This window comes from Hermetia illucens, chromosome 4 (assembly GCF_905115235.1).
Source record: "Hermetia illucens chromosome 4, iHerIll2.2.curated.20191125, whole genome shotgun sequence".
In the NCBI taxonomy this organism is placed as follows: domain Eukaryota; kingdom Metazoa; phylum Arthropoda; class Insecta; order Diptera; family Stratiomyidae; genus Hermetia; species Hermetia illucens.
In genome coordinates, this window is record NC_051852.1 from 156161805 (window position 1) to 156188521 (window position 26717).

At 44.6% G+C, this 26717-nt stretch overlaps 3 protein-coding genes across 3 annotated transcripts in view; all 3 read left to right on the forward strand.

Annotated features, from left to right (window-relative positions):
• Positions 1-1512: 1512 nt before the first annotated feature.
• Positions 1513-2727, forward strand: LOC119654858. Its single transcript, XM_038060443.1, has 2 exons — positions 1513-1558; positions 2280-2727. The coding sequence occupies exon 2, from the start codon at positions 2284-2286 to the stop codon at positions 2725-2727; it is 444 nt and encodes a 147-aa protein (XP_037916371.1). The 5' UTR covers positions 1513-1558; positions 2280-2283.
• A 168-nt stretch (positions 2728-2895) lies between these two features.
• Positions 2896-4587, forward strand: LOC119654129 (acidic repeat-containing protein-like). Its single transcript, XM_038059292.1, has 3 exons — positions 2896-3049; positions 3140-3503; positions 3558-4587. The coding sequence occupies exons 1-3, from the start codon at positions 2896-2898 to the stop codon at positions 4585-4587; spliced, it is 1548 nt and encodes a 515-aa protein (XP_037915220.1).
• An 8858-nt stretch (positions 4588-13445) lies between these two features.
• The window catches only part of LOC119654131 (ATP-dependent translocase ABCB1-like), a 39457-nt gene continuing 26185 nt past the window's right edge, over positions 13446-26717 (forward strand). The window contains exons 1-3 of the mRNA XM_038059293.1: positions 13446-13644; positions 26375-26472; positions 26540-26653. Of these exons, the coding sequence (XP_037915221.1) occupies positions 13446-13644; positions 26375-26472; positions 26540-26653 (411 nt within the window). The remainder of the gene's footprint in view (positions 13645-26374; positions 26473-26539; positions 26654-26717) is intronic.

Genomic DNA, 26717 nt, shown 5'->3' on the forward strand with positions numbered 1-26717 from the left:
TTAAGTTTACGTGGACAGAGAAATGCGAGCTGGCTTTTAATATCATTAAAACAACACTAATTTTACCTCCAATATTGCGCTATCCGGACCTCTCAACTCCGTTTACTGTAACAACGGACGCGAGTGGTGAAGCGGTGCTGTCATAAGGACCTGTAGGGAAGGATTACCCGATAGCCTATGCCAGTAGGTCACTGAACAAGGCAGAACGGAATTACAGGACTACTAAAAGAGAACTTTTGGTTATATTCTGTGCCATGAGGAACTTCATGTTCTACCTGCAGGGTAGGAAGTTCACGGTATACCTGGACCATAAGCCGTTAAAAGGGATCTTTAATGTGCAGGACCCGACCACAAGATTAGTCTGATTCCATCATAAATTATCTGAATACGACTACAGATAGAATATGACAAGAGCAATTCGAGGAAAACGAAAGTTATGCAGATGACGGCCCGGAAGGAAAGGTCACCCAAGCAAGTGACAGAGACCAAAGAGGACACCAAGTAGTAGTGTTGACATACAAACCCTAAGAAAATCGTTACCGTCTTACGGGATTATCATGATCTACTTATGGAAAGTCACCAGGGGATCATGAGAACATACAAGAAACTGAGAAAAAAATACTGGTGGAGAGGTGGAGATATAAAGAAGTATATTGGATAACGCCACATATGTCAGGTCGTGAAGGTATCCTTACCCATCAAGATACCGGTGGCAATAAGAGACATTGCAACGAGGCATTACAAGCCACAAAAAGTTTAAAAGTTAGCAAAGGAAAATCAAATTTTAAGTAAGCAACAGTCAAAGAAGCAATACGACAAACATACATTCAGTGTGAGTGACCAAGTCCTGATAAACGTAGAAAACAAGAATGGAAAACTCAGCCCACTATGGAAAGGGCCCTACTGTGTAACAGCCATTCGAGGAGAAGTCAACAGTACAAAACATTAACACTGGCAATAACAAATTTCTTGCCCGTTAACCATCAAAACTGCAGCTGCTCATCCCTCATTCCTTTACAACCCAACTATCTGGCCGAACTATCTTTTGTTGTATCTTTTTTCTTTCCCTACTTTATTTCCTATTTCATTGTCTACTTTTCGTTTCAGTTTCTTATGGCCAGATTCAGATGGAAAAAATTCAGATATTTCAGTATTGGGAGACATCAATAAGAAGGACTCTGTCCACAATATTTTTATATTGGAAAATAATAATTTATTATTAATGCATCTTAAACATGACCAAGCAAGAAATGGCATCCAACTGAGTAAATTTATTTAGTTTGCCAAACGTGCCTGGAGATTGCATTTTTAAAACCAGTTCATCTGAAATTTGCAAGGAATTCTTAATTTATTTGTGATAATGCCACATTCGTCATTATTTTTATTTAATAGAGAAATATTTGAACAGATGCATTCTTAGGGATATTTTCCAAAATGGGATTATGTTGTTTTCAAATGCTTTCGGATTTTTTGTATAAAAGGGGCGAAATTAGCTCTATCCAATCAGTTCTAGTTTCATAGTCAGAAATCGAGATACACCATCGACTTAGTGATTGTGGTAAGCAAGCCTGATTACTATACTACCCTCCAACCCTATTCTCAATAGGAAGTTTTTTTTGTAAAGATTTGCTAACATTGTTTCCCCCGTTGCTCATTTTATTGCATAGAAACGATATATATATATGGTTGACATTTACCTCCTGATGGAGTATACCGCGTCAACCACATCTACGAGCAGTGGTTCTCCGAAATGTCCATTAGCTCCTCCAAGACTTCAAGAGATGCCTGCACTCCTCCTCTGCTTTTCTGCGAAAGTGCTCTTCAGGCGACCCATTTGTCAGCCATCTTGGGAGGGGGGGTTGCTCCACATTGCATGGCCGTCAATGGAGTTGTCGCCCCTCTTTTAAATGTGACCTTTCCACTACCAGGTCCGTCTTCCGAGGGGGGCGAGGGGGGGGGACAGACCTGCGCGGCGACCAAATTCTTCGCAAGAAATAGGGAAATGGGAGCTCCTATCCTTTTATCGGAAATTTTAATAAGTGGTAGTACTTTCAAGCTGTTCTTTCTGTCTATATAAGCCCTTTGGGAAATTTAATCGTAATATATAGTAATTAAATACCAGTTTTATCCTTTACGTTACGGAACCTTATTGACAAAAACATTCAAAAGTTTCCTAATGGGGCTTTAAAAACACAAACTAAAAATAGAGACGGGCTCCCCTCATCATACACATCCATCTTTTCAAAATTTTCTGCTAATACGTCATTTTCTTCCTTTAGAATCATGAAGCCGCTTTATGTACTTTTTGGAGTCCTACTCCTTACTACTTTCACGGTTGCGAAGCTGGACATCCGCAATCGATTTGGTATTACACCGATCGTGGAAAAACTCCAAGAGGCGCATGATCGATTGCATGATAACATCTTCGGGGAAAAAGTTGTGGATTCTCCAGCTGCCAGTGAAACAGCGGACAACTCTGACGGGGCTGACACCCCCGATGGCTCTGAAGATGCACAACCCGAGTCTGAGGTATCCACTGACGATGAGCAATCAGAGTCTGATGCCCCCAATGACGAAGCACCTGAAACACCTGCCGGTGACAACGAAGAACCTGAGCCTCAGGTCGACATCCCTCATCAATCTGGGATCTTGGAAAAATTGCGGGAGTCCAAAAATAATTTAGCGGAAAACGTGGAAAAATTGCAGGAAGCGGGCCAAAAACTTTAGGACGATATTGTGGAAAAATTGCGAGAAGCACGTCAAAATGTTGAAGATGGCATCTTGGGAAAGTTGCAAGAGATCCGTCAAAGACTGCACGACGAAACCGCCGAACCTAAAGTTCAACCGATAGTGGAAAAATTGCAAGAGGCTCGCCAGAAACTTGAAGATGACATCATGGAAAAATTATTAGAGACGCGCCAAAAACTGACCGATGCTACTGCCGAAAATAAAGTAGCCGCGAATCTGGAGAAATTGCGAGAGGCACGCCAAAAACTTGAAGATGACATCGTGGAAAAATTGGAAGAGGCGCATCAAAGACTTCACGATGGTACCGCTGAAAATAAAGTAGCACCGATCGTGGAAAAATTGCAAGAGGCCCGTCAAAATCTTGAAAATGACATCGCGAAAAAATTGCAAGAGATACGCCAAAGATTGCAAGTTAAAACCGAGGAAAATAAAGAAAAACTGAACGTAGGAAAATTGCAAGAAGCGCTTCAAAAACTTCGCGATGATATCTTGGAAAATAAAGTGGCACCGATCTTGGAAAAATTACGTGAGACGCGTCAAAAACTACATGATGCAATCTTCGGAAATAAAGAAGTTGATACCTCTGATGGCTCCGATGCACAACCTGACTCTGGTGTATCTACCGACGATGGACAAGTCGAACCTGATGTCCCTACCGACGTCGATCCTGAAGCGCCTGCTAATGACAACAACGCCGATGATGAATCACCAGCACCAGAAGAATCTGAACCCGAATCTCCGGCAGATTCGAACGAGTCCGATGCCTCCAATGATGCGTAACCTGACTCTGATGCATCCATTGATGATAGACAACCGGAACCTGATGCCGCTGCTGACGATACACCTAAAGCACCTGCGGACGACGAAGAATCACCAGCACCTGACGAATCTGAACCCGAATCCCCAGTAGATTCTATCGAGTCTGACGGTACTGATGCAGCCGATGCCTCCGAGGATTCCGACGCCTCTAACGATGAACAACCTGACTCTGATGCATCTACTGACGACGGGCAACTGGAACCTGAAGTACCCGCTGATGACAATACCGCCGACGAAGAATCACCAGCACCAGGCGAATCTGAACCTGAATCTCCAGTAGATTCTGACAATTCAGACGCCTCCGATGACGATGCACAACCGGAGCCTGACGTTCCTACTGACGACGAGCCTGAAGCACCTGCCGATGACAATAGCGTTAACGAAGAATCACCAGCACCAGGCGAATCTGTGCCCGAATCTCCAGCAGATTCTAAAGATACTGATGCCTCCGATGCCTCTGACGACCCACAAGCTGATTCTGATGCACCTATTGACAATTCACAACAAGTGCCTGATGCCCCTGTTAACGACGAGCCAGAAAACGAAGCATCGCCAGTACCAAGTGAATCTGAACCTTCCGATGAACAATCCGACTCCGATGTATCCACTGACGATGGAGAACCGGACGCTGATGGCCCTGCTGAAGAAACACCTAAAGTTTCTGACTCACCTGCCGATGGCAACGACGCTCAGGAAGCATCACCAGCACCAGGCGAATCTGAACCTGAATCCCCAGCTGGTGAAGCTGGTCCATCTGAAGAAACTGGAAATAAACCTGATAAACCAGCTCATCGTGGACCTCGCCGCGGAGGACGCCGTTGGGGTAGACGAGCAAGTCGTCGTTGGGGTAGACGAGGAGGCCGCCGTTGGAGCCCGCGATTAATTCGTTCTTGGCATTCACGTTCAGGGCGCAGTCACAAATCAGTGAAACCAAGCATCAAGAATCTAGCCTTGAAAGTTCTTAAAGCAAGGCAAGCAACATTGGATCGTGCCATAAATAAGCTTGAACGTCAAAATTAAAACGATTAATTAAAATGAAATAAACAGTCGTTGTTAGCCAGCAAAGGAGCGTTTTAATTCTTCGGCTGTTATAGATTTATTCTAGCCTCATCTGAGGCGGTTCTGAAGGCAAAACACACCCTTAGGGCTGTCCTCCTATAGACCGCACGCAGTAGATGGACACTGCATTATATGTAAAATTCCTTTCCCCAAATAGGAGTAGTATAAAGCACGTTTGACCTCACCGCCCTGGAAAGTGATGGCTTGGAAGTGATGATGATAATGTGATTGCCGATACTAGTTCGGGCGTAGTTTCGCTCCCGGCGCTTGATGATGAAGACCGCTTCCATTTTTTCGTCAGTAAGTGTCTTAACAGCACTGATTGCTTAGCATGAGTTGAACTCAACAACCTCTAGATGCTCTGCGACTACAACCAATAATATATCATCGGCATAACCCACCATCGTGGCCCCCTCCGGATAATGTGCCACAATAGTAGGCCCAACACAGAGCCCTATGGAACACTCACAGAGACAACATACTCCTGGGGTCCGTCATCGGAATCATTTCTAATCCTCCTTTTTGCTAAATGGTTATCGACAATAGCAGCGAGGTAGATGAGAACTCCAATCGTTGCATTGTTTTCCGTATTAAGGTCTAATAGGCCCAATTGAATGCACTTTTCACGTCCAGCGTTACTGCCACGTAATATTTACTGGAACTACCTTCTCCATGTCTTGCGTTCTCGGCTAATCCAATTACCAATTTGATGGCACCTACGGTTGATCTAGCTTTATGGAATCCGTACTGTCGTTATGGAAGGCCGGAAGCAACCTATTGTAGATTACACGCTCTAACATTTTGCTCATAGTGTTTCGGAGACATATAGGCCTATTGGAGGATACCTCACCTGGAGGTTTATTAGCCTTAGCCGAGCAATAGCAACTTCAGGAGCTTCCATGTTGTAGGAAACATCTACGCTTCGAACAACTCAGCGAACATTTCCGATCCAGAAGTTACGGCGAGCATAAGGGACCTGCTCGGTCCAAGCCCGGAGCTTTATTGTCACCTATTCTGCGGTTAATCTCCAACAGTCTGTAGTTACTGCAAGAAATGCCGCCACCTTTAAAAATCCCTGAAATATGTTAGTGCACATCTCTTGGTAGGGGAATAGTCATTGATAACTTTCAACAAGAGGGTAGGCCACGTAAATTGAAGGACCGCCCTCGAAACCGCCCCATCACACGGATTTACATCCACTTCTGAGCAGAGCTCCTTAAACCATTCCCGCTTGCTCTGCTAGATGAAAACTTCAGCCTTTTGCGGGCATATTTGTAAATATGCTCCCTTTGTCACTGATCGCTTCTACCTACTGCCTCTGAACCGTTCATTTGGCACGGTGGCGGGTAAATCGAAAGCTGCGGGCTTCTAGAAATGACGCCGACCTTGCTCACTTTAAAGCTATACGATCCACTGTGAAGTCAATGGTCAGAAAGGCGCGTAAAAGGTACCTATTGAGCGTCGAAGCCGCCCTTGCCCGCGGTAAGTTAAAACTCTTTTGGTCTCACGCTCGCAACTCTCGTAATCCAACTCATTCTGTCCCTTCTTCTATCAGCTTCGCTGACTCCACTGCCAACTCCCCACAACAATCCTGCGACCTTCTCTGCACCTACTTCTCTTCAGTGTTTTCTCCCTCGAGCCCTTCACCCTCTACACCTTTCATAACCACAGACTCCTCCGAATCACTAGCCATTCCTCTCCTTACCCCTTCCTTGGTTGAGTTCCTCATTGGTAACCTTGACCCCAATGTCGGACCTGGCCCCGATGGGTTTCCTAATCTCTTCCTCCTTAACTGTAGAAAACACATTTCCCTCCCCCTGTGTATAATCTACAACAAAAGTCTAGACGAATGCTACTTTCCCCGTCTCTGGAAAGAGGCCCTTATCATTCCTATCCTCAAGAGCGGAGACCCTTCCCTTGCTGTGAACTACCGCCCCATTTCCATTCTCTCCTCTTGCTCCAAAATCCTAGAAAGATACGTCAACGACTGGTTGACCGCGCACTTCGGTCACCTCATTGTCAAAGAGCAGCATGGTTTCGTGAAACATAGATCAACGGCTTCAAATCATCTGGTCTTTACCAACTTTGTTGCTAAATGCTTGAACTCACGACAGGAGGTACATGCTGTTTATACTGATTTCTCCAAAGCCTTTGACACCGTTGACCATAACATTCTCCTCTCTAAACTTTCTTCGCTAGACTTCCCTCCCTCAGTCATCTCCTGGCTTTCCTCCTATCTCTCATACCGTTCATGCAAAGTTTCTTTTCATGGTCACTCATCTCGTTCCTTCTCTCCTTCCTCTGGTGTTCCCCAAGGCTCTATTCTTGGCCCGCTACTCTTCCTGCTTTTATCAATGACCTCGCCTCCATCCTCACCTGTCCGTATTTGCTTTACGCAGACGACCTTAAATTGTTTGCCTCTGTTTCGTCTCCATTGGACTGTGCTCTCTTACAATCCAACCTTGATAATTTAGCCCGTTGGTGTTCGGTCAACAAGCTAACACTGAATGTCAACAAATGCCACTGGATGCGCTATTCCCTGAAACCCTCCTCATCATCCTTTTCCTATACTCTCAGTGGTCAACCCCTTTCATTACTGACCTCCTTCAAAAACCTGGGTGTAATATTTGACGATAAACTTCGTTTCAATTCCCACTTCGTTGACATTATCAATAGAGCTTCCAAAATGTCTGGTTTTATCCTACGTTCCTCGTCCGACTTTACCTCAATCCAGCCCTCCTTAACACTCTTCAATTCCCTTGTCAAAAACATCCTTGAATACTGCTCTGTAGTCTGGTCCCCCTACCGCATCCGTGACGGCCGCGCTCTTGAAGCTGTACAACGCAAATTCACCCGGACCCTCTTTTACAAAAAGAACCTTCCACGGGTTGATTATCCGTCACGACTCCGCACCCTCAATCTCCCCTCCCTACAGCAACGCCGTATTTTCCTTGATATGTGTACTCTTTTCAAACTCTGCAATGGTCTGATGGACTGCTCCGCCAACTCGGATATTACTCTCCGTATCGCCTCGTCTCATGACACATGTAATGCCGACATTTTTGATGTGCCCTTCGCCGAACTCGAGATTTACTTTCACTCTCCGATCCCGAGGTTTTGCCGGTCGTACAATGCCCTACAGCTTGGTTCATTTGACTCTATGTCCCTCTCTAGCTTTAAGCGCAAAATATGTCATTTACTTGCTCCTCCCTCTGAGGACAATATGTAATAAGAAATTTGCTTTCTGTGTATTGTCCTCATTAAATAAATAAATAAATAAATAAATTCGCTATTCCACCACCAGTTGAGCATTCTACTGGGGAATGAGCATCTCCTAGGCATACAGACATCACATGCCTCGGCCTTGCATTGTGCCACATGCAAAGCTCTCTCCATGGATCCACCTGCTTTAGAAGGTTTCCTAACCAGACTTCCAAGAGCAGGCTGACGCCCTTTCAGCTTTGGATATGCTATTTCCCTAGTCTTTGGCTCCCATCTTATTTCAAATATAATTGCCTACTGATCGCTTTTGGTGTAGTCCTCCCTAATGTGCCAGTGCAGTGCCGACAAAGGTTAGGTGTAAGGTTGGAGAGAACTTCCCTTGGCGAAAGGTGCTTGCGTCACCTTCGTTCGCCAAAACTAAATCTAACTGGGAAAAAGGTTTCGGCCGCTTGCCTTACTCACTGTTGAAATGGCAGATTTCGGCTTTTGTTAACTCTTTCCTCCTCCTGTGACCCATTATAGAGGACGTTAACAGCTCTTGTGGCAGCACCATGGAGACATAAACCGCACACTACATCCCCGGCAGCGCGTCGCGTTGAACGAACTCGCCGCCGATTCTCCACGTACCCTGTTTGCTAATACCGCAAAACTTGCAACTGACTGCCGCGAATCTCTCTCCCCCATCTGCATTTGTTGCAACAGGCAGGTGGACGTGAGTCTCGAACTGAGCCGAGCGTTTGCGTGGCGATTCGTTTTGGTGGATATTAGCACCCTCATCTTAGGCGCAGACTTTCTGTTTCACTATGGGTTGTGGGTGGAACTGCAGAATAGAGCCTTAATAGATCCTCGCAACCTCTTGGAAGTCGTCAGGAAAAATGTTCACCTGCGCAAACGACACTCCTTCGATTGTTTTCGAGAACATTGTCGGCCATTGCATTTGTGCACTCCTACGAAAATATCGCGACATCATTGACTAGCTTCTCCCAACCACTTAAACTCGATGTGCAAAACCATATCAACACTACCGGCTACCCCGATCTTCTCAAAGTTGCGTCCCTTACCACCCCAGAAGCTAACTGTTGCAAAGATAGAGTTCGATGATCTTATGAAACAGGGTATATGTAACCAGCTGTTGATCATCTCCATTCCATATGGTCCCTAAGACAAACGGCGAATGGAGGCCCTGCTGAGATTAGAAGCGTCTGAATTCTCAGAAAATTCTTGACCGATACCCTATTCCACTCATCCATGACTTTGCGCCTGCCACTGAGAAGTTGCCTTGTTTCCACGACCTTGGATCTGCCCAAGGCGTATCACCAATTCCCTGTAGCTCTCGGAGATATACCGAAACCGGCTATTTGCAAACCTTTCAGAATTTTCGAGTTCACTAGGGTGACTTTCGGCCTATACAACGCACCGCAAACATTACCGTGATTCATCCACTCTGTCCTACGAAAATTGAACATTGGTCTCGTGAATGATGTTTGTCCTTTAGGCCAGGCTCATTCTAAACATTGAAAAATGCAAATTTCCACAAGCGCAGGTGAAATTTCTCGCCCTCGTGATCATCACTGACAGAATTCAACCAGACTTAGACAAGATTGAAGAGATCAAAAACTTTCCCCAGCCAACCGCAGTGAAGGATCTGCGAAGGTTTTTGCTCATGTTAAACGCTTACTTGTCTGGGTCCAAAACAAAAGACTCACGCGAGGTTGCGTGGTCTACTGAGGCCATCTAGGCATATAACACTTCTGGCATTTCCTCGGCCAAATGCACCCCTAGCTGTGTTCGTCGATATCTCAGACACGGCGCCACTCTTCACCAATGAGTGAACCAAACCTGGCATTCGTTGATTTTTTTCTAAACAAACTTAACCCAGCCAACGCAACTACAACGCCTACGATAATGAGCTACTCGCCGCGTACCTCTCCATTAAATACTTTCGTTTCTCCCTTGAAGGCCGTTCGCTGTATTCACGGATCACAAGTCCCTTACGATCACGCTTAAACAAAAGCCTGACATAGCGTCTTCCTCCCGCCAACTTCGGCAACTGACCTTCTTCAACCAATTTACTTCCAACATCCAGCACGTGTATTGAAAAGACAACATCGTTGCAGACGCCTTATCATGAATCTCGGGGGTTACAATTCCCTCCAAGTTCGATTATACGGCAATCGCCGTGGCCCAGAAGGACGACGCACAGCTTCAGAAAAAAAATCCAAATATAAATTCAAGGAGTTTCCTACCTTCGGCTCAAACTCCTACTTATTCTACAAGATCTCGAACAAGGAACCTAGGCCGTTTATTTCGGCCGATTTTCGCAAGAAAGTATTCCACGCAGTACACCATCTTGTGCACCCAGGCATCAAGTCGACAAACCGATTAGTCACCGAAAAATACTTCTAGCCGTCCATGAATAAGGACGTAGAGTCTTGGGCCTGACAGTGTATCGTGTCCCAGAAGCGTAAGATCAACAAGCACGTACAACGGAAGTTGGTATATTCCTCGACATCATTGGCTCTTTGCAAGACTAACATTACTACACAATCATGTGCGGCGGCTTTCTGTCAAGGATCTCGCGCTTTGGTGTACTAGTCACAATCATTTCTCGGAGTTAGACAAGCTCCGGGGTTTCAAATGCCACAGGACCACTGCATACCATCCGCAATCCAATGGGATGTAGAAACTTTGGCACTGAAGGCCGCCTTAATTGCACGCGACGATCCGTCGTGGTTGCAGTCCTTACCTTTCGGTATCCTCGGCCTTCGCACAACGGAGAAAGGAGTTCACGGAAATACTGTACGGAGGTAGTCTGCGTCCCTTGCCGAACCTGTGCTGGATAACAGAGCACGGCTAAGAAACTCAAACATGCTGCGCCTGCTCAGGGATGCAATTTCGAAACTGCGACCGATTCCTCCCTCGAGGGCCCTCGAGACATGCTCGCAGGTTGTCATTAGGGTGGACACTTCTCGGAAGTCGCTGCACCCGCCATGCGAGGGCCCCTGTAAAGTCCTGGAGCGCGGAAGCACTCTTTTAAACTCAACGTCCGGTGCGGGGGGTGGACAATACATAAATGACTGCATGCATCAGCATGGAGAACCACATCTTCATTCCAAAATCAACAACCAACTATCACGAAGTGCTGGTAGATGGTAGGCTGAAGTTCAATCAGCATTTGCAACATGCTTTCATTAAGACGAAAGCATGACCCTGGCAGGAGTGATGCCAAATGTTGGGACCCAGGATGTTCATAGCAAGATTGATCAGCTCTGTACTGTTCAACGTAGCCCCACTTTAGAGATGCGATAGCCAAAATGTAAGTACGGTTTGCAGGAGCATCACCTTAATAGGGTGTTGTGGTTTCACAACCGCATTTTCGATGTTTTCTAAAAAAAACCTTGAAAACGATATACAAAACCTGAAAAACCTTTGACCTCAAAAATGTTTATCCGAATTTCCAATAGACCCACAAGTAAGGCAGTAACAGAAAGCATCCTTCTGTGGGGTGTAATACATTTGAAAATCTTTGCTAAACTAGGACTCCTACCCGTCACCATTAAATTCAGTACAAGCTACAAAGCAATTGATCCAAGAATATTTTCAAGGATAATTTCCTTCCTTTTCCTCCTTGTAAAAATCTGAGTACGTAGAGAATGTTCAGATATGCACTTATCCTCGTTGATTTCATCAGCATTCAGAGAACATCTATGCAGCATAGATAGAATGGTTCCGGTACAACAAATAATATGAAGAGAAATCTTCAAATTGTGCGGCACAGAATCAGTTGTTGAAAACGTGACATGTTTTATTCATAAGCGATTTATCCGAATTTAAATCAATGCCAAAAGCTATTCAAGTACGACAAACATATGCTGATTAAATGCACCTGCGGTTGCCTTTGACATGACTTCGGCATGTTTGCTATTCCCTCTTTTCAGCGAAGGATTTAGATATGTCATTTTGAAAAGAGTTTGCATTGCACATGATACGACGTCCTTTATAATCCGTATCAAAGAATATTGAATGAAATCGTTCCAGGGAACGTGAATTAATAGTTCTATAAAATCAATAAGCAAGTTTCGTAGAGGAATGAAGAAGCTTCCTGAAGATGAGGAAAGTTTTGAATGACATTTCAGATCAGGTGGAACAGTTCACCCCTTGGATATTTCTGGTCAATGGTGGTAGTATCTGCTCTTCTCCTTCAATATATAGGTAACTAGCTCTTCGAAAATTTCGACAATCATGAGATCCAGAAAGTAGAGTATCCTTTGACATCTAAAATTGAATTAGCATTAGAAACCATGAGACATCCCGTCGTCATTTCAGTACACATGGAAAAGTACCAGTTCAGTTCGTTAGACAATGTCACATTTTTATATGAGAAGGATCATATCAATTATCCTTGCAATCTTATGAATATTGCCAGTCAGTACCTTCCCAAAGCGAACCTCTGTCTTTTTCCAAGAAGGTACCATTGTCAGGTCTGTGGTTGAAAATACCATTCTAAACAATGTACATTATTTTATCATGTCTCCATGTGTCCAGACCGAGATCCAAAAAGTCGAAATGGACGATGGTAAAGGGAAGAAAGTACCTAGGCATGACAGCCCCTTTTGTCAAGAGAGAGGTCAGCTGATATTAGGAGACTTAGCGATCGACAGTGAAAGGCTTAAATAGGTTGACCTTTTTTCAAAGCATCATAATGATGATGAAGTAAACCAGCAATATTCCATCTGGTTGTACTGTGCCCACATCTCTGAATGCGTAACATGTGGACTTTCCTTTCAAATAAAGTAATCCAAAAAAACAATAAAAGGAAACCTTCACTCTCAAAAACAGAAAAGAAACACCAACTCGCTGGTGTAACCTATGCATCACATAGCCAAATACATAGTGCAGGCATTCCAAAATATGAAAAATCAATTTGGGAGTAAATCAGTCAAGAATTCAAGCGAGTTCACCCAGGTCCTTCGGCTGATCGAAGTCTTGGTACTGTTTGACCGCAAGGCACTTTTTTGAGTATTTCAGCCAAACAACCGACAAGCAAGGGATTGGTTACTTCAAAAATAAAATGGTCGACAATGAAAAGATAAGGTAAAACACTACATAAAACTGGTCAGAATCCGCATAGAAAGAAACCATTTCACCTTTCTAGTATTATAAGCAGATAAAAGGAGTCTGGATGGGAAACGCTCCCCAGTATTCATCAGCGAAACCTTTATCCCAAACTGGAGGCGCACTGTACTTCGATCTAACGGTTCAGAAACATATATGTGGATTATATCTACGCCATCATCGAGAAAATACGTTCTACTCCCTGAATAGACTACATCAAAATACCGGACCACCACTATTTTTAGACCTCGTATTGTGGAAGAAACGGAGTCATTCCCAAGATGGATACACCGATTGGACTATCAACAGGCACGGGCTCACCAAACTTACTGTGGATTAACTAATCCAAGAGGATTTGGAATTTACCCAAATCTACAAAATCTGAAATCAGAGCTGAGGAAACCTGGTTTGGACATCGTCTTACCGGTAGGAACAGCTAACTCAAGACTATCCTGGAAACAACCAAGGGACCAATCTAAAAAATGACTAAATCGGGAATAGACATTTCTTTGCACCCATTGCAACAGAATATACTTCAAATGGACAAAAAAATAACTAGAAACATGACTCCGAGAGCACTTGAAGGAGTCAAATATGGCCGAACAAAGGGGCTGACCAAATTTGGACCGAAGGTGACGGAGCAGAATCGTCTTCAAGGATCGCGTCATTTTCAAAGAGGACGTAAGCTTATTGGAATAAATAAGAAATACAAGAAAATTAGCCATGACCAAAAGTGGGGAGATTTCTAGAATTCAGATGCACTTCTCAACAAGGACGAGTTAAGGGATATTTCTGGCTATTCAAAAGAATTCTCGATTGACCAATTCTAGCATTCATTCCATCGGTGCGACGTGTAACGATGTTTCAATAACCCACCCAGTTCCTGAGGCAAAATGGATAAACAGGACGATCTTCATTCGGGTCCCAGCTCTGAGGCGACGGCATTTGACTTCGGGTTCTTGCCCAAGGCCGAGGGAATGTCTGGATTCGGTGTTTAGGAATAACGTTTTCTAGGGTTTCCCTAAAGCAGAATGAGACAATGCTGAACTTTCAAGGGCGACTTTAATGGTAGGGTGACACAACTTTTGCGTTGGAATATTTGGTCCCATCGGGTGAGGTATTATTGAAGTCTTCTCGATAAATGACCACCTGCATATCGCGTTAGTGGTAGTTAAGGCTATTTGTCGGCGGGAACCAACCTACCCTCCACTTACACGTGCAACCCGAGGGTGAACATCGGGAGATTCTTCGAAGCCCTTGGATAAAGCAGAGTCACACAGGGGCAGTTGGAGATGGTGACGTGAGGAGTGAAAGCGCTGCAGCTGAGAATGTCGTAGGTTCAGTGATGAGCCTGATACCGACAGTCCCAGCCGTGACAAGCCCGCAATGTATTGGTAAACAGCAGAAATTTCCGACCTACGTAAAAAGTGCCATGGCTCCGCGGTTGGACAGAACGTGTACGCAACCGTAAGGAGATATGCGCCACAAAGATGGAGTACAGATCTGCGAAAAGGCGACTCCGCAGCAAGATAAATAAAAACAACGCTCGCCGTTGGCAGGACTTAATCAACGAGGTAAATTGAGACAAGTGGGGATTTGGTTACCAAATTGCCAACCAGTAAATTGCAACTCTGCAGAAACCCTGCATGCTTAATAACAACCATATGGATCATGTTATACGAGCATTATTCCCCAGACATTCCGTGCAAGTTGATGTCAACAGCGCGTAAGCCGTCAAAGACCTTTAACCATGAAAGTGCTTGAAGGGGCAGTTTTCACTATAAACTCAGAAGACGATAAATTCTGATGCTCTGCCAACGGTCAAACTTGTTGCTCGGGGCATTCACCGCTTGCCTCAAGTAGGACATTTTTCCTTGTCGCTATAAGTAAAAGGAAACCCTGAACTGTCATCTGCATACCGACCGCTGTATGTGCTACACACCACCGGGAAAGTGTTCGAAAAGCTCATCAGAAGTAGAGTCGCTAAATTGGTCCGTGCTCCGGACTTATCAAGGCAGTTCGGGGTCACGGCAAGGAAATCCACATAAATATCGTGGATGCGGTTCATCGAGCGAAAACACACAGCTGCCAATCTCGACAGATAGTACTCTTCATAATTATCGATATCAGAAATACCTTCAACTCCGTAAAGTGGGCAGATATGCTTGGCGCATTAGAAAACTCATTCCACGTACCGGGGTATCTCTTCCGGATATTGAGAGATTATCTGAGAAACTGCTTCCTGCTCTAGAGGGCCAGAGGAGAATGGAGATCACGTCAGTAGTAGCACAGGAATCCATTCTAGGGCCGGAGTCTACAAAGACTCGAGATGCCAGATGGGTCGCACGTGGTCGACTATGCAGGCAACGTTGCGTCACTTCTTTCTGGGTGCACTGTTGTCTCAAAACAAGGATGCTGAGGAGCACTGGCAAATGGAGTCGTATTGCGCATTACGGTTGTGAAGAAAATAAAGTTTGATCTGTGGAAGCACAGGATGACAAGGGGTTTCTTGCACCGACAACTCCTTTTCCCCGTTTGCGAAAGGAATTCCCTGCTTTGAAAACTCCCTAAACCAGCAGAGCTATACCGAAGTAATGTTTCAAACAGTTCCAGGCTTGTACTCTGATGACGGAGAGGTGTTTAACTGGTAACACCTAGTGACTGTTCTAAGTTAGCTAACTTTTAGGGAGGAAATCACTCCCGTAGAAGAGAAAGATTATGCCAGGCAATTGTCTAGAAGTAATTACCACCGCCATAGCACCCCCATGCCAGCAATTAAATTCAAGGAATATTTCAGCTGACCATGTGGTTATCCCAGTTGACGGTTTGTGGTGTTATTGTTGAACTTCTTGTGTTGTACAAAATTATTGAAATCCTGCCTGGTAACAATCAGCAAATCTAACTCATCTGTAAGATTTCGTTGAGTTTGCCACTGCAGCTTGTTGAACGGGAGGTTTTCGAGATGTCTCTGTCGGGAGGGTGTATTGTTTCGATGGTTTCCCAATGTTGGTTCGAGATCGGGTTTCCTTCGAAGTTGTTTGCCATGACGTGAGAAGATTCGGGTCGATCGATGTTATCAATTTGTCATTACCACAGGAGCACTGTCAGGTAAATTCAAGCCAGAAGCACTGTTTGTGGATTCGAGCAGGCGTGGCCTATTTCACACGATCACTGATATTGAACTGGGAAGTTCTCCCGGTTTTCGTTAACCGGCCTCGTGGCCGATCGCCGGGTACTTGTTTTACGATCTCAATGTTTCCAAAACGAAGTTTAAAAATTCGAAATAAACTACTGTAAAGGTAGGAAAGTATGAAGGCGTAACAAACACTTTTGTCGGTAGGAAGGTCAGTAAATGTCAGGAGATACAGCGACTGGTTGAGGTTGACCCTCAGGGTTTCTTTAAGACAATTCAATGACGGTGAAAGGGGCCAGTGACATTCCACCTGAAAGAGACGTACACATATCTCTGAAAACCCATATCTCACCAGAGGCTGCCTCATCTCTGCCCTGGGAGCAGCGTGACGGAAGTAGTTACAAAGTGGTATTTGCTCCGTTTTATTAATTCAAAAACACATCTTGTGTATGAATTATAACGAACACAAATCCGGTTGCAAAATTTGTAGAACTAAACCGGCCGACGCTAATTTAAAATTTTGTTTAACAATCGAGGGATTCCTAAGTCCACCATCCACTTAATGGCGGGCCGGACCAGTTGGAAAGCAACATGATTGTGGTCCACGGAACCCTCATCCTTGGGCTAGCACCCAAGTTACAAAATTAAGCCATTAAGTGGATGGCGGACTCAAATTTTGCAACTTGGGTGCTTGCCTAAGGATCAAAGCGTGTTGCTTTCCAACTGGTCCGGTCCACCATTAAATGGATGGCGGAATCCTTCGATTCGTAAACAAAATTTTATGAACCTAATTATCTGCTGAGTACCACGGCGAGTCCTATTTATTTCGAGGGGCAGTTACTTGAATCTATGTTTAATAATCGCGTCGCGTCTTCTCTCAAAATTTCTAAACTTTCCCAAGGGTCAAAGATTATTGTTCGGTTACCGCTACTTACCGCTTCCTTGATGTCTTCATCAAATCTAGTCGTTATCAGGCGTTTAGTCTGTCCTATGTATGTCTTATCATATTTGATTTGATTATAATCGCTGCACTTTATTCGGTAGACCCCCCTTTTTCCTCCGCTGCCAAAGGATCCTTGAGGCTTATTAATAAATTCCGCAAGGTGGACGATGGACTCGAACCTACGACTTCCAGTTGAAACTTTTTTATCCAACTACTGATGTTGTTAAATAGGTTGGAATACGGGATACTATTCTTTTACTTGATTTTTCTTCCGATCAGCTTCTCAATATTATAAGGATTATACACATTCTAACTAGCGGTGTCAATAATATGCTGTCGTTCCTTATTAAAGCCCTATTCCGAAAGAGGGTATGTGATCAGTCGGTGAATCATGCAACTACATGCTACCATTTTTTAGAAAAACGTGTGATATGAAGTTGCTGGTATCGTTCTCTGCATTGCGCAAATACGTCGTCTATATACCTAAACCATACTTTAGGCATTATTCCCCTCGAATCAATTTCGAACCTTTCAGCTCTCGTTCTTTATCGCTATTCCCGAAGTAGTTTCCTGGGATCTATCCCGAAACGTAAAATAGTTTTGGTTCATGCAGAGCCTAGATTCGAACTTTTCTTCTCCATTCCGGGCTAGATCCAAACTGGCTCCGCCATCTTTCATCACTCTTTTACTGACGTGATGGGAAACAACGCCTTCAAGTCGAACGACACCATCGTCATCTCGTCCTCACCCAACCTCTCAAAACGTTGTAGCTTCTGTATTAGTTCATGGGAGGTTTGAGTCCAAGTTTTTTTTCAATTCGCAAGTGTTACACGCCACGGTTGGAGACAGAAGAGACCGGCTTATTTCCATGCGGTCTTTTCTGTCCCCACCAACGGCACTTTCTCACCGCTAATTCTCCACTCCCGTGGCGAGTTCTAAAATGAGTGGCGAGTTCTAACATGAGTGGAGAGTTCCGCGCCATCTACCCGTCCGCATCCGCAACATTCGAAATAAATTTCGAATGCCGCGGATCCTGCTGCGCCACATCACTCCGCCCCCAGACGAAACCTAGGGGGTTTCGGCGACCGATCCCGGAGCTCCGTTCCCCGTTAATCCACAAAGCGGACACGACGCTGCTTCGGGGCGCACAAGGGTTTCAATCTGGACAAAGAGACCGCCTTTCTGTGTCCACCGATCTCGAGCTGGAAGAAATGTTCTCCCCTCTCGAGAACGCGGTACGGGCCCTCATATGGAGGCTGCAGCGGCTTCCGGACGACATCCGTCCTGACCAGGACGTGCGTGCATGTGTCCAGTTCCTAGGGCGAACAGGCAGGTGTGGGCGAGTGTCGAGTGGGTGGTGGGTAGCCACTGAATACCTACTATTCGTCATCTCAATGGCCTGGCACTCATTGATCAACCATTTGACGATGTTGTACGTCGATGAGCTCGAGTCCGCATTTCGACCCCCTCCCCAAATTTTCGGTTGACATCTGATTCTTGAAGCGCTGGATTAGGTATTCGAAGTCGCCCAATGTCCGGGAACACCGCACTAGCTTCCTTCAACGCTCGATCGAATACTAATGAACGGTGTAAGCCGCTCCCGAAATATATATTTACGTTTAAAACCAAAAGTTGTAGTTTGGAGGAAGCTACCCCTTGTCTAATAATTTTAGGCTTGACTACAAGTAGCAGACAAAAATCTAATCTCCTACATCTACGGCTATAAAAACTGACGTGAAACGAGCTATGATTTGGCGTAATTCTCAAATGGGCATGGTGGGTACAGGAAATACCTCTATCAATTCTATGCAGCATCTGATTGTCCATTATATGAAGGTCAGGGCAAAAATGCGAAATAAGTTTTCTTCATCTGCTCAAGATTTTAAGACTTAAGCAGAAACCTCGGGACTGAGCTAAGGTTTCGTTTAACAGTAGAAAATCTAGTAGGTTACATCGTGGGATCAGATGCAGTGTAGACCGCGATAGTTGCATCGATGAAACCAATTCTCCAGCGGCTAAGAGAAGCAAAATCGGAAAGACATATAAGGGAAATTGCTGCGAATAACGGTGCGAATAACAACACACAAAGCAGTGAAACTAATGTCACTCGGATAAGCATTTTATCACTGAACGACGCTGTTACATAATACTGGAACATTTCTCCGAAAACATACGAGAAATCATGTGAGTTTCTAGGCGATAGAAGCCCGACATGGGGTGTTAGAGATCCATATGCATTCATATGGAAGTATGGACAGGCACTCAACTGACAACGCTTTAGAGCTGATAAGCAGGTGATTCAACATAGAACTGCTGACACAAGACACAGGGAAATCAAGGAGGAAAATAAATTTCTTGAAAAATCCTTATCAGAATTGGAGGACATTGGAAGAACATGGTAGTTGTTGTGAGCAGTTCAGTTGATCTGCTGTGATCCCTACATATAGGTCTCCTGTTCACATCTTTCTAGAGGACTTGTGATACCCTCAGTATCCTTTTACTTACTGTTATGTTTTCGAACATTTAAATTTCAGTGAGCCCGTACTGCAGTTTTTTATCATCACACTTAAGCAAGATAAACCTGGGATTTGAAAAGGAGCAGCGGAATTAAAAGGTTGACGCTTAAACACGTCTGCCGTAGGTAGTATCTAAATTCTACTCCATAAAAAAGTTGGAAAGTGTAATTGCGCCTATACAGATAGCGATAGTACTTTCAACAGCGAAATCACGTGCATTACCATAGCACAAAAGGCATGAGTCACGTTACTATTTGCAGTCGTTTGTTTACATTTTGTAAAAATTTAGATATAAAAACAGAGATATCCTCAAATAGATATCTTACTAAAGCTTGGCAATTCATTAGTGTTTGGAAGAAGTAGTTACTACGTGTAATTAAAATATTTAACTACAAACGTGCTTTGAAAAAGACATTTTGAAATTTCTCCAGTCATGCTTTCAATATATTTTAACAGATAAATAGTCGGACTGGACGAATATCATTCTTTTGTGTGTTCAAACGCTGATAAACTACAACCCTTGTACCTTGGGATTTCTAGTGTCTTCATATAAGTTAAAAATGAGAAGTCAATTGCCTGTCAGTGAAAAAAATGTGATGAAATAATTCTCAATTAGTTTGGAATCTATTCCCTTAAAAATATCTATATTTAATTTAAGATAAAAAATATATGGACTGTCAGTTAGTGAAAAGTGGTTATTCTAGTGTTCTAGTGAATGTGAACAATAAGCAGAGCAACTACTTAATATTGGATTACCGTCAAGAATCGCCATAAGGATACAGAGAAAAAAGGAATCGCAAGTAAGAATTATACGTTCATCTGCAATTTAGAGACAGGAATACCCTTCTTGAAGTGCATGTTGCAAGGTCTTATTTGCTACCTCAACTCGGCTACCGTAAATTGAAATGGACACCTCGTGCAGTACTCTTTCTGACTCCGTTCTCTTCCGGGAGAAAAGGCTTTAATCGAGCCAGGAAGAACGTCTTGGACAAACTTCCACCGTTGAGGCTATAATGACAGTCTTCGAGGCCGCCCGTCTTAATTAGGATGGTCGTGCAGGAGTCGAGATCTCTGGGCATGCTTGTCACGTCTTTCGCATGGGTAGTTACTTCAGCTTCCGCATTGCATCCTTCAACAGTAGCAACAACCCGTTGTTAAAGTTCACCCAATGACGATTACAGGCTCGTTGGTGAGTCTCAAGTTCCCCCATATAGCAGCTCTGCGTGACTTGCAAAAAATTCCTCGCGATTGGCTGTCCGAAGGCCAAGTAGGACGAGTGGCACTGAGTGCATTGAGAAAGGTCATATTATAGCAGCTTTCAGGGACCAGCGCCATCTTTCGAACATCCTATTGGACTGCGGGTAATACGCAGTTTGAAGCCAAGGAGTTTGACTAACTCTGGAAAAACAGAGAACGTTAACTGCACTCCCTTACTATGATTACCGACACCCCTAGCGTGGAATCCAATCTCGATAGAGGGTCTCTGCACTAAATTGTGCAGTAATGACTCTTAGAGGTGCGTGAACCTGTCAATTGTAAGGCGGTACTTCCTTGAAGCCATGTACTTGGCAATACTTGAAGCCATGCATTTTCTTGCTTAAGAATTAATGCCCTTATCCAATTCGTTGTCCAGATGCCAAGGTGTAAATGGCGTGAAATACTTCCTTGCGGAAATCGGCCGTAAAATATGGTTTCAGTTCCTTGTCTGAGGTCTCCAGTCAGTATATACTAGACTTAGATAGAAGATAGGAAACTCCTTAAATGAACATTTTAAGTTGGTTCTGAAGAATCACGTCGTCTTTATGCGTCTCCACGATTGCCAGGAAATCGGCGGCAGCGAGGATGTGTCAAAGCGTGGTCAACCACGTAATCTCTTCCAGCCACACGTTGAATATTAGAATTGAACGGGCTAATAAAGCTCAGGTGCTGAAGCTAGGAAGGGAACACCTCGTCGGGCTTCGTTCTCAAAGCATGATTGACTTATGGTCCGTGAACATAGGGAACGGCTTGCCTTCAAGAGAATACCCGAAGTAGCGTTAGGCGGAATTCACCTGGCTGAAAAAGGTGGTCAAGGGCTGTCAGATTTGGTCACTTACGGCTATGTCCGAAGCATCGACGAATATGGGAGTGCATTTGGCTGAGGGAGTGTCAGAAGTGTAGCTTTTACTACTTTAGTATTCAGCTCAGAGAAGTAAGTGTTGAGAATGAATTGATACCTTGAATGGATGCCTGCAGAGGTTATCCAGTGTGTGAAGAATTTCACCTGCAGTTATAAAAATTTGCATTTTCAACAATGGGTACCAGTCCGGCTTCAAGAAGACGCTGAAAAAAACAATCCAAGTGCTCTAAATGTCCACACTTTAACAAGAACGCGACGCGAACATCATCCAAATATATGAATCACTATGCCAACGAGAATATATGAAGGACTATGCCAACATGATCCGAGTATATATTGGTCCCCCTATATGTTCACTATACATTCACCAAAGCTGAGAGATGGGGGCGTTCAATCAGCATGTGGTCCATTTGGGTGAAAGTGGTTCCGTCGCTTTCGTCGCAAACCAGGTACTTCCAACAACTATTACGAGCGATACTGCTAACTGAATCATCTGCAGTCCGTTGTCATTGGGTTCACATACATAGGCTATGGTTGGCGACGTATCACCTGAGTACAGGCTCCGTCCTTATTTGACTGTTGAAAACTCCAAGTATGATTTTGATATCATACTTGGGACAGGCTCCGAGGGTCCGTTCAACTGCCTCGTAGAAGCTATCCTTCTCCGACTCTGCAGTCTCCACTGTAGGAGCGTGGACGTTTATGAGGCTTATATTTCTAAATTTGCCTCGCAAACGCAGAGTGCATAGCCGCTAGCTTATGTTTTCAAAGCCGATAACAGCAGGTTTAATTTTTTTGCCCACTAACAAACCTACTCCGAACACATGGGCTCCAGGGAACCGGTACCTGTCCAACGCATCTCTTCAACGCTGTTACATCAGCGTTATATTGGGATAGGGTATTGGCTCGCTGCTGAGCAACATTCGGTCTGTACTGAGAAAATGTGCAAACCGTTATTCCGTTTTCGTTGCCAAGTTCGTCGTCGAAGTATCGGTCTGGGCATTTAGACATCTGTAGTCGCCATAAGGTCTCCACCCGCCATAAGGTTGAGGGACCATGTAAAGTAACGAAGACAACGCCTATCTGAAAGTCTGCAAATATCCTGCTTAAGAATTTCTGAAAACTCTTCTCCTGCGGTAATAATGGACGCACCATAGAAAAGATAGAGGAACCGGTAAGTTTGATGTAGTGCTGAATATTATGCTTAACTAGCTCGATAGTGATGTTGTGGTACTTTTGAAGAAAGCCGCGATTTCATAGGGAGTTCAGTTATTCAAAAACGACAGAAACAATGTTGAGCGAGTTGGGATTTTTCTCAAAGGCTTAAGGGAGTTTGTCAGATCGATGGAAAATCTATTATGCAAACCCAATAGCAATCTATAGGAGCACGGGTTAAGAAGAGAATGCTGATATCACCAAAACCGAAGCGTCAAAACATCATAAGTGTGGATTGACAAGGAATTCGCTAATTAGCTTTAGATTTTTTGGTGATAGACGAGTATTCCGTTATGTGGAAAGAACCAGGACTTCAGCATCTGCATCCATCAGGTAATGATCCCGACACAAGCAGACATAAATTGTCAAGCGACATGGTGCTGTGTTTCGAGAAGCCGTCGCCAACGCCTCTGCAAGTCTAGTTATTTTGTGAAGGAAGTACATGACCTGGTACAAACTTTCAGTCATACCGGAATGACCCGGCACTTTTAGAGAGGCGGATTTTCAAATTTATATAGTGCTAGTTCACGAGCATAAATCAACAACTACCTCCGCTAACTTAGAAATCATCATTATCATCGGTTTTGCGCCGAGGTCCACCAATTCGATATCCCTAAAAGCTGTCTCGCGTCTTGACCTACTTCATCGCTCCATCTCAGGCAGGGTCTGTATCGTCTTCTTTTTTAACCATAGAGATTGCTCTTATCGACTTTCCGGGCTGGATCATCCTCATCCATACGGATTAAGTGAACCGCCCACCGTAACCTATTCAGCCGGATTTTATCCAAAACCAGACGGTCAAGGAATCACTCAAATCGTTATGTAGGCTACGGAATCGTCCATCTTCAGGTAGAAGGCCAAACATTTTCGGAAGACTCTTCTCTTGAACGCGGCCAAGAGTTTCTTGCTAAGAACACAACTTTCTGAGGAATAGATGAGGACTAACAAGATCATTGTCATCATTGTACAGTAAGAGCTTTGACCCTATAGTGAGACGGTTCGAGCGGAACAGTCTTTGTAAACTGAAATAGGCCCTGTTGGCTGGCAACAGGGCCTATTTTACTCATCATAGCTGTTATCGGTTGTGATTTTCGACCCTAGATAGGAGAAATTGTCAACGGTCTCAAAGTTGTATTCTCCTATCCTTATTCTTCTCCGTGCCTGACCAGTGCGGTTTAATGTTGTTGGTTGGTTGGTTTTCGGTGCTGACGTTGCCATCATATACTCGTCTTGCCTGCATTGATGTGCAGCCCAAGATCTCCCGCCAATCGCCGCGTGCTCGATTTGGATGAAGGCGGTTTGTACGTCTCGGGTCGTTCTTGCCATGGGTGGACTTAAAGGAGATCGTACCCCTCGCATTTATCTCAGCATTACGTATGACCTTCTCGAGGGCCAGATTAAAGAGGACGTATGATAGGGCATCCGCTTGTCGTAGACCGTTGTCAATGTCGAATGGTCTTGAAAGTGATCCGGCTGCTTTTATCTGGCCTTTGTCTTGCCTTCATTGATGTGCAACCGAAGATCTCGCGCCGCCCGCTTGATCCGGATGAAGACAGTTTATACGTGTCGGGTTGTTCTTCCCATGATGTCGATATCGTCAGCATAGGCCAGTAGTTGGGTGGACTTAAAGAGGATCGTACCAGCTGCATGTACCTCAGCACTCCGGATCACTTTCTCAAGGGCCACGTTAAAGAGGACGCATGATAGGGCATCCCCTCCTCGTAGGCGGAGATTCTCCTCGTACACCATCTCCCCGGGGCTGCCCGTGAACTCCTCTCGTTGAGCTGTACGAAGGTCGAGGAGAACGAAAGATAAGGACCGCGACCAAAACGGACCGTCGGGAGCCGTTAAGCCGGCCTGCAGTTTCCAGTGCCAACGTTCCAGCATACCATTGGGCTGTGGATGGTATGCAATAGATGTGTGCCGCTTGAAGCCAAGGAGCTTGCCTGACTCGGAAAAAACATTGGGTTCAAACGCATTCTCTAGACGATGATGATTACGGCTGGTGCACCAAAGCGCCCGATCCACTCTCGACAAAGGACCTCGGCACCTGATTGTGCCGTAATGTCAGACAGCGGTATTGCTTCACACCACTTCGTAAACCTGCCGACGATTGTGAGGCAACACTCGAATCCGTGCGAGTCTCTCAAAGGGCCGATGATGTCCAGATGGATGGTGTGGAAGCGCTTGGTTGATCTAGGGAATACACCTACTTCCTTTCGAACGTGCTTGCTGACCTTGCACTTCTGGCCTAAGAGTTCCCGTCTTTTTTCATCGACAGCCAGAAGTATTTTTTGGTGACTGACCGGTTAGTCGTACTGATGCCTGGGTGCGAAATATCGTTTATTGCGTGAAATACTTCCTAGCAAAAATCCGCTGGAATGAATGGCCTGGGTCCCTTATCCGAGGTCTCGCAGAGTAAATAAGAGTTTGGGCCGAAAGGAAATTCCCTGAACTTGTATTTCGAGTGTGTCTTCAGCTTTGAAGCTCGGCGTCGTCCTTCTGCGTGATTTCCGTATAACCGAGCGTGGCGTGGTCTATGAACTCTAAGATTTGAGACAAAGCATCAGCAAAGACATTGTCTTCTCGAGACAAATGTTAGATATCAGAAGTAAACTGGCTGATGAAGCTCAATGGCCGAAGTTAGCGAGGGACTTTTTGTCAGACTTTTGTTTAAGTGTGAAAGTAAGAGGCTTGTGGTCCGTGTACACGGCCTGCCCTGAAGGGGGAAATGAAAGTATTGAATGGAGAGGTAAGCGGCGAGTAGCTCACGATCGTAGGGGCTGTAGTTATGTTGAGCTGGGTTGAGTTGTCTTGAAAAGAAACTCAACGGTTGTCAAGTTCGATTTACCCGCTGGGCGAGAGCGGCGCATGCCGCTTTGTCTGAGGCTTCGACGAACACAGCTAGGGTTGCATATGGTCGAGAAAATGTCAGGAGTGTAGCATCAACAAGCTGTTTGACGGTTTCAAACGCATGGAGCGGACTCAATAGATCGCGCAAACTAGCGCGAGTCTTTGGTTTTGGGCTTAGACAAGTAAGCGGTAAGGATCGTTTGGTGATTAGCGGCCTTGGGCAAGAAACGAGGATAGAAGTTTAACATGCCCAAGGACCTTAGCAGATCCTTCACCGTGGTTGGGAGAGGAAAGCTCTTTATCGCCTCAACCCCGTCTGGATCAGGTTGAATACCGTCAGGGGCTTTCCGTAGTAATGTTGAGGAGTGCGCGAATGCGGTGGTCGGAAATGTCCTCGTCGGAAGTGTCATCTTTGCAGGTAGAAATTTTCCATTTCGGGAAGCAGAAGGTTGCGTTTTCAGATTACGTCGGAGTCACCAATATATTTACAATCCTTCGAGCGACGGAGGGAAGTTCATAATGGCGCCGAGGTCCGCATCTCCAAAATAGAAAATTATAAAAAGATTTCAAAAGATATATATTTTATTTTGGATTCATTCAACATCATCTAATCCCAATTTCTTATTTTTCAGGGAGAATGGTCAACCATCCTCTAAAATCAAATATGAAAAAAATGCTCCAAAAGGATGTACAAGAGGGAACCCCCCCTTCTGTATCATTCATCAGCTTGGTAAGTTTAAATTTAGATTTAATGATACGGTTCAATCAATTCTCATCTCTTTTTATAATTTCCACAGTATCAGTATGCCACCAACTGGGAAAAGTTAATCCTTGTGGCTGGACTAATTGCCTGTTCAATTACTGGATTATCACAAGCGTTCACGGCCTTGAATTTTTGTGAGCTTGCAGACGTAATTAAATTAAAGAAATATTTAAGAGAAAAAAAAGTTTTTTTGGAAGATATTTTTCAATTTT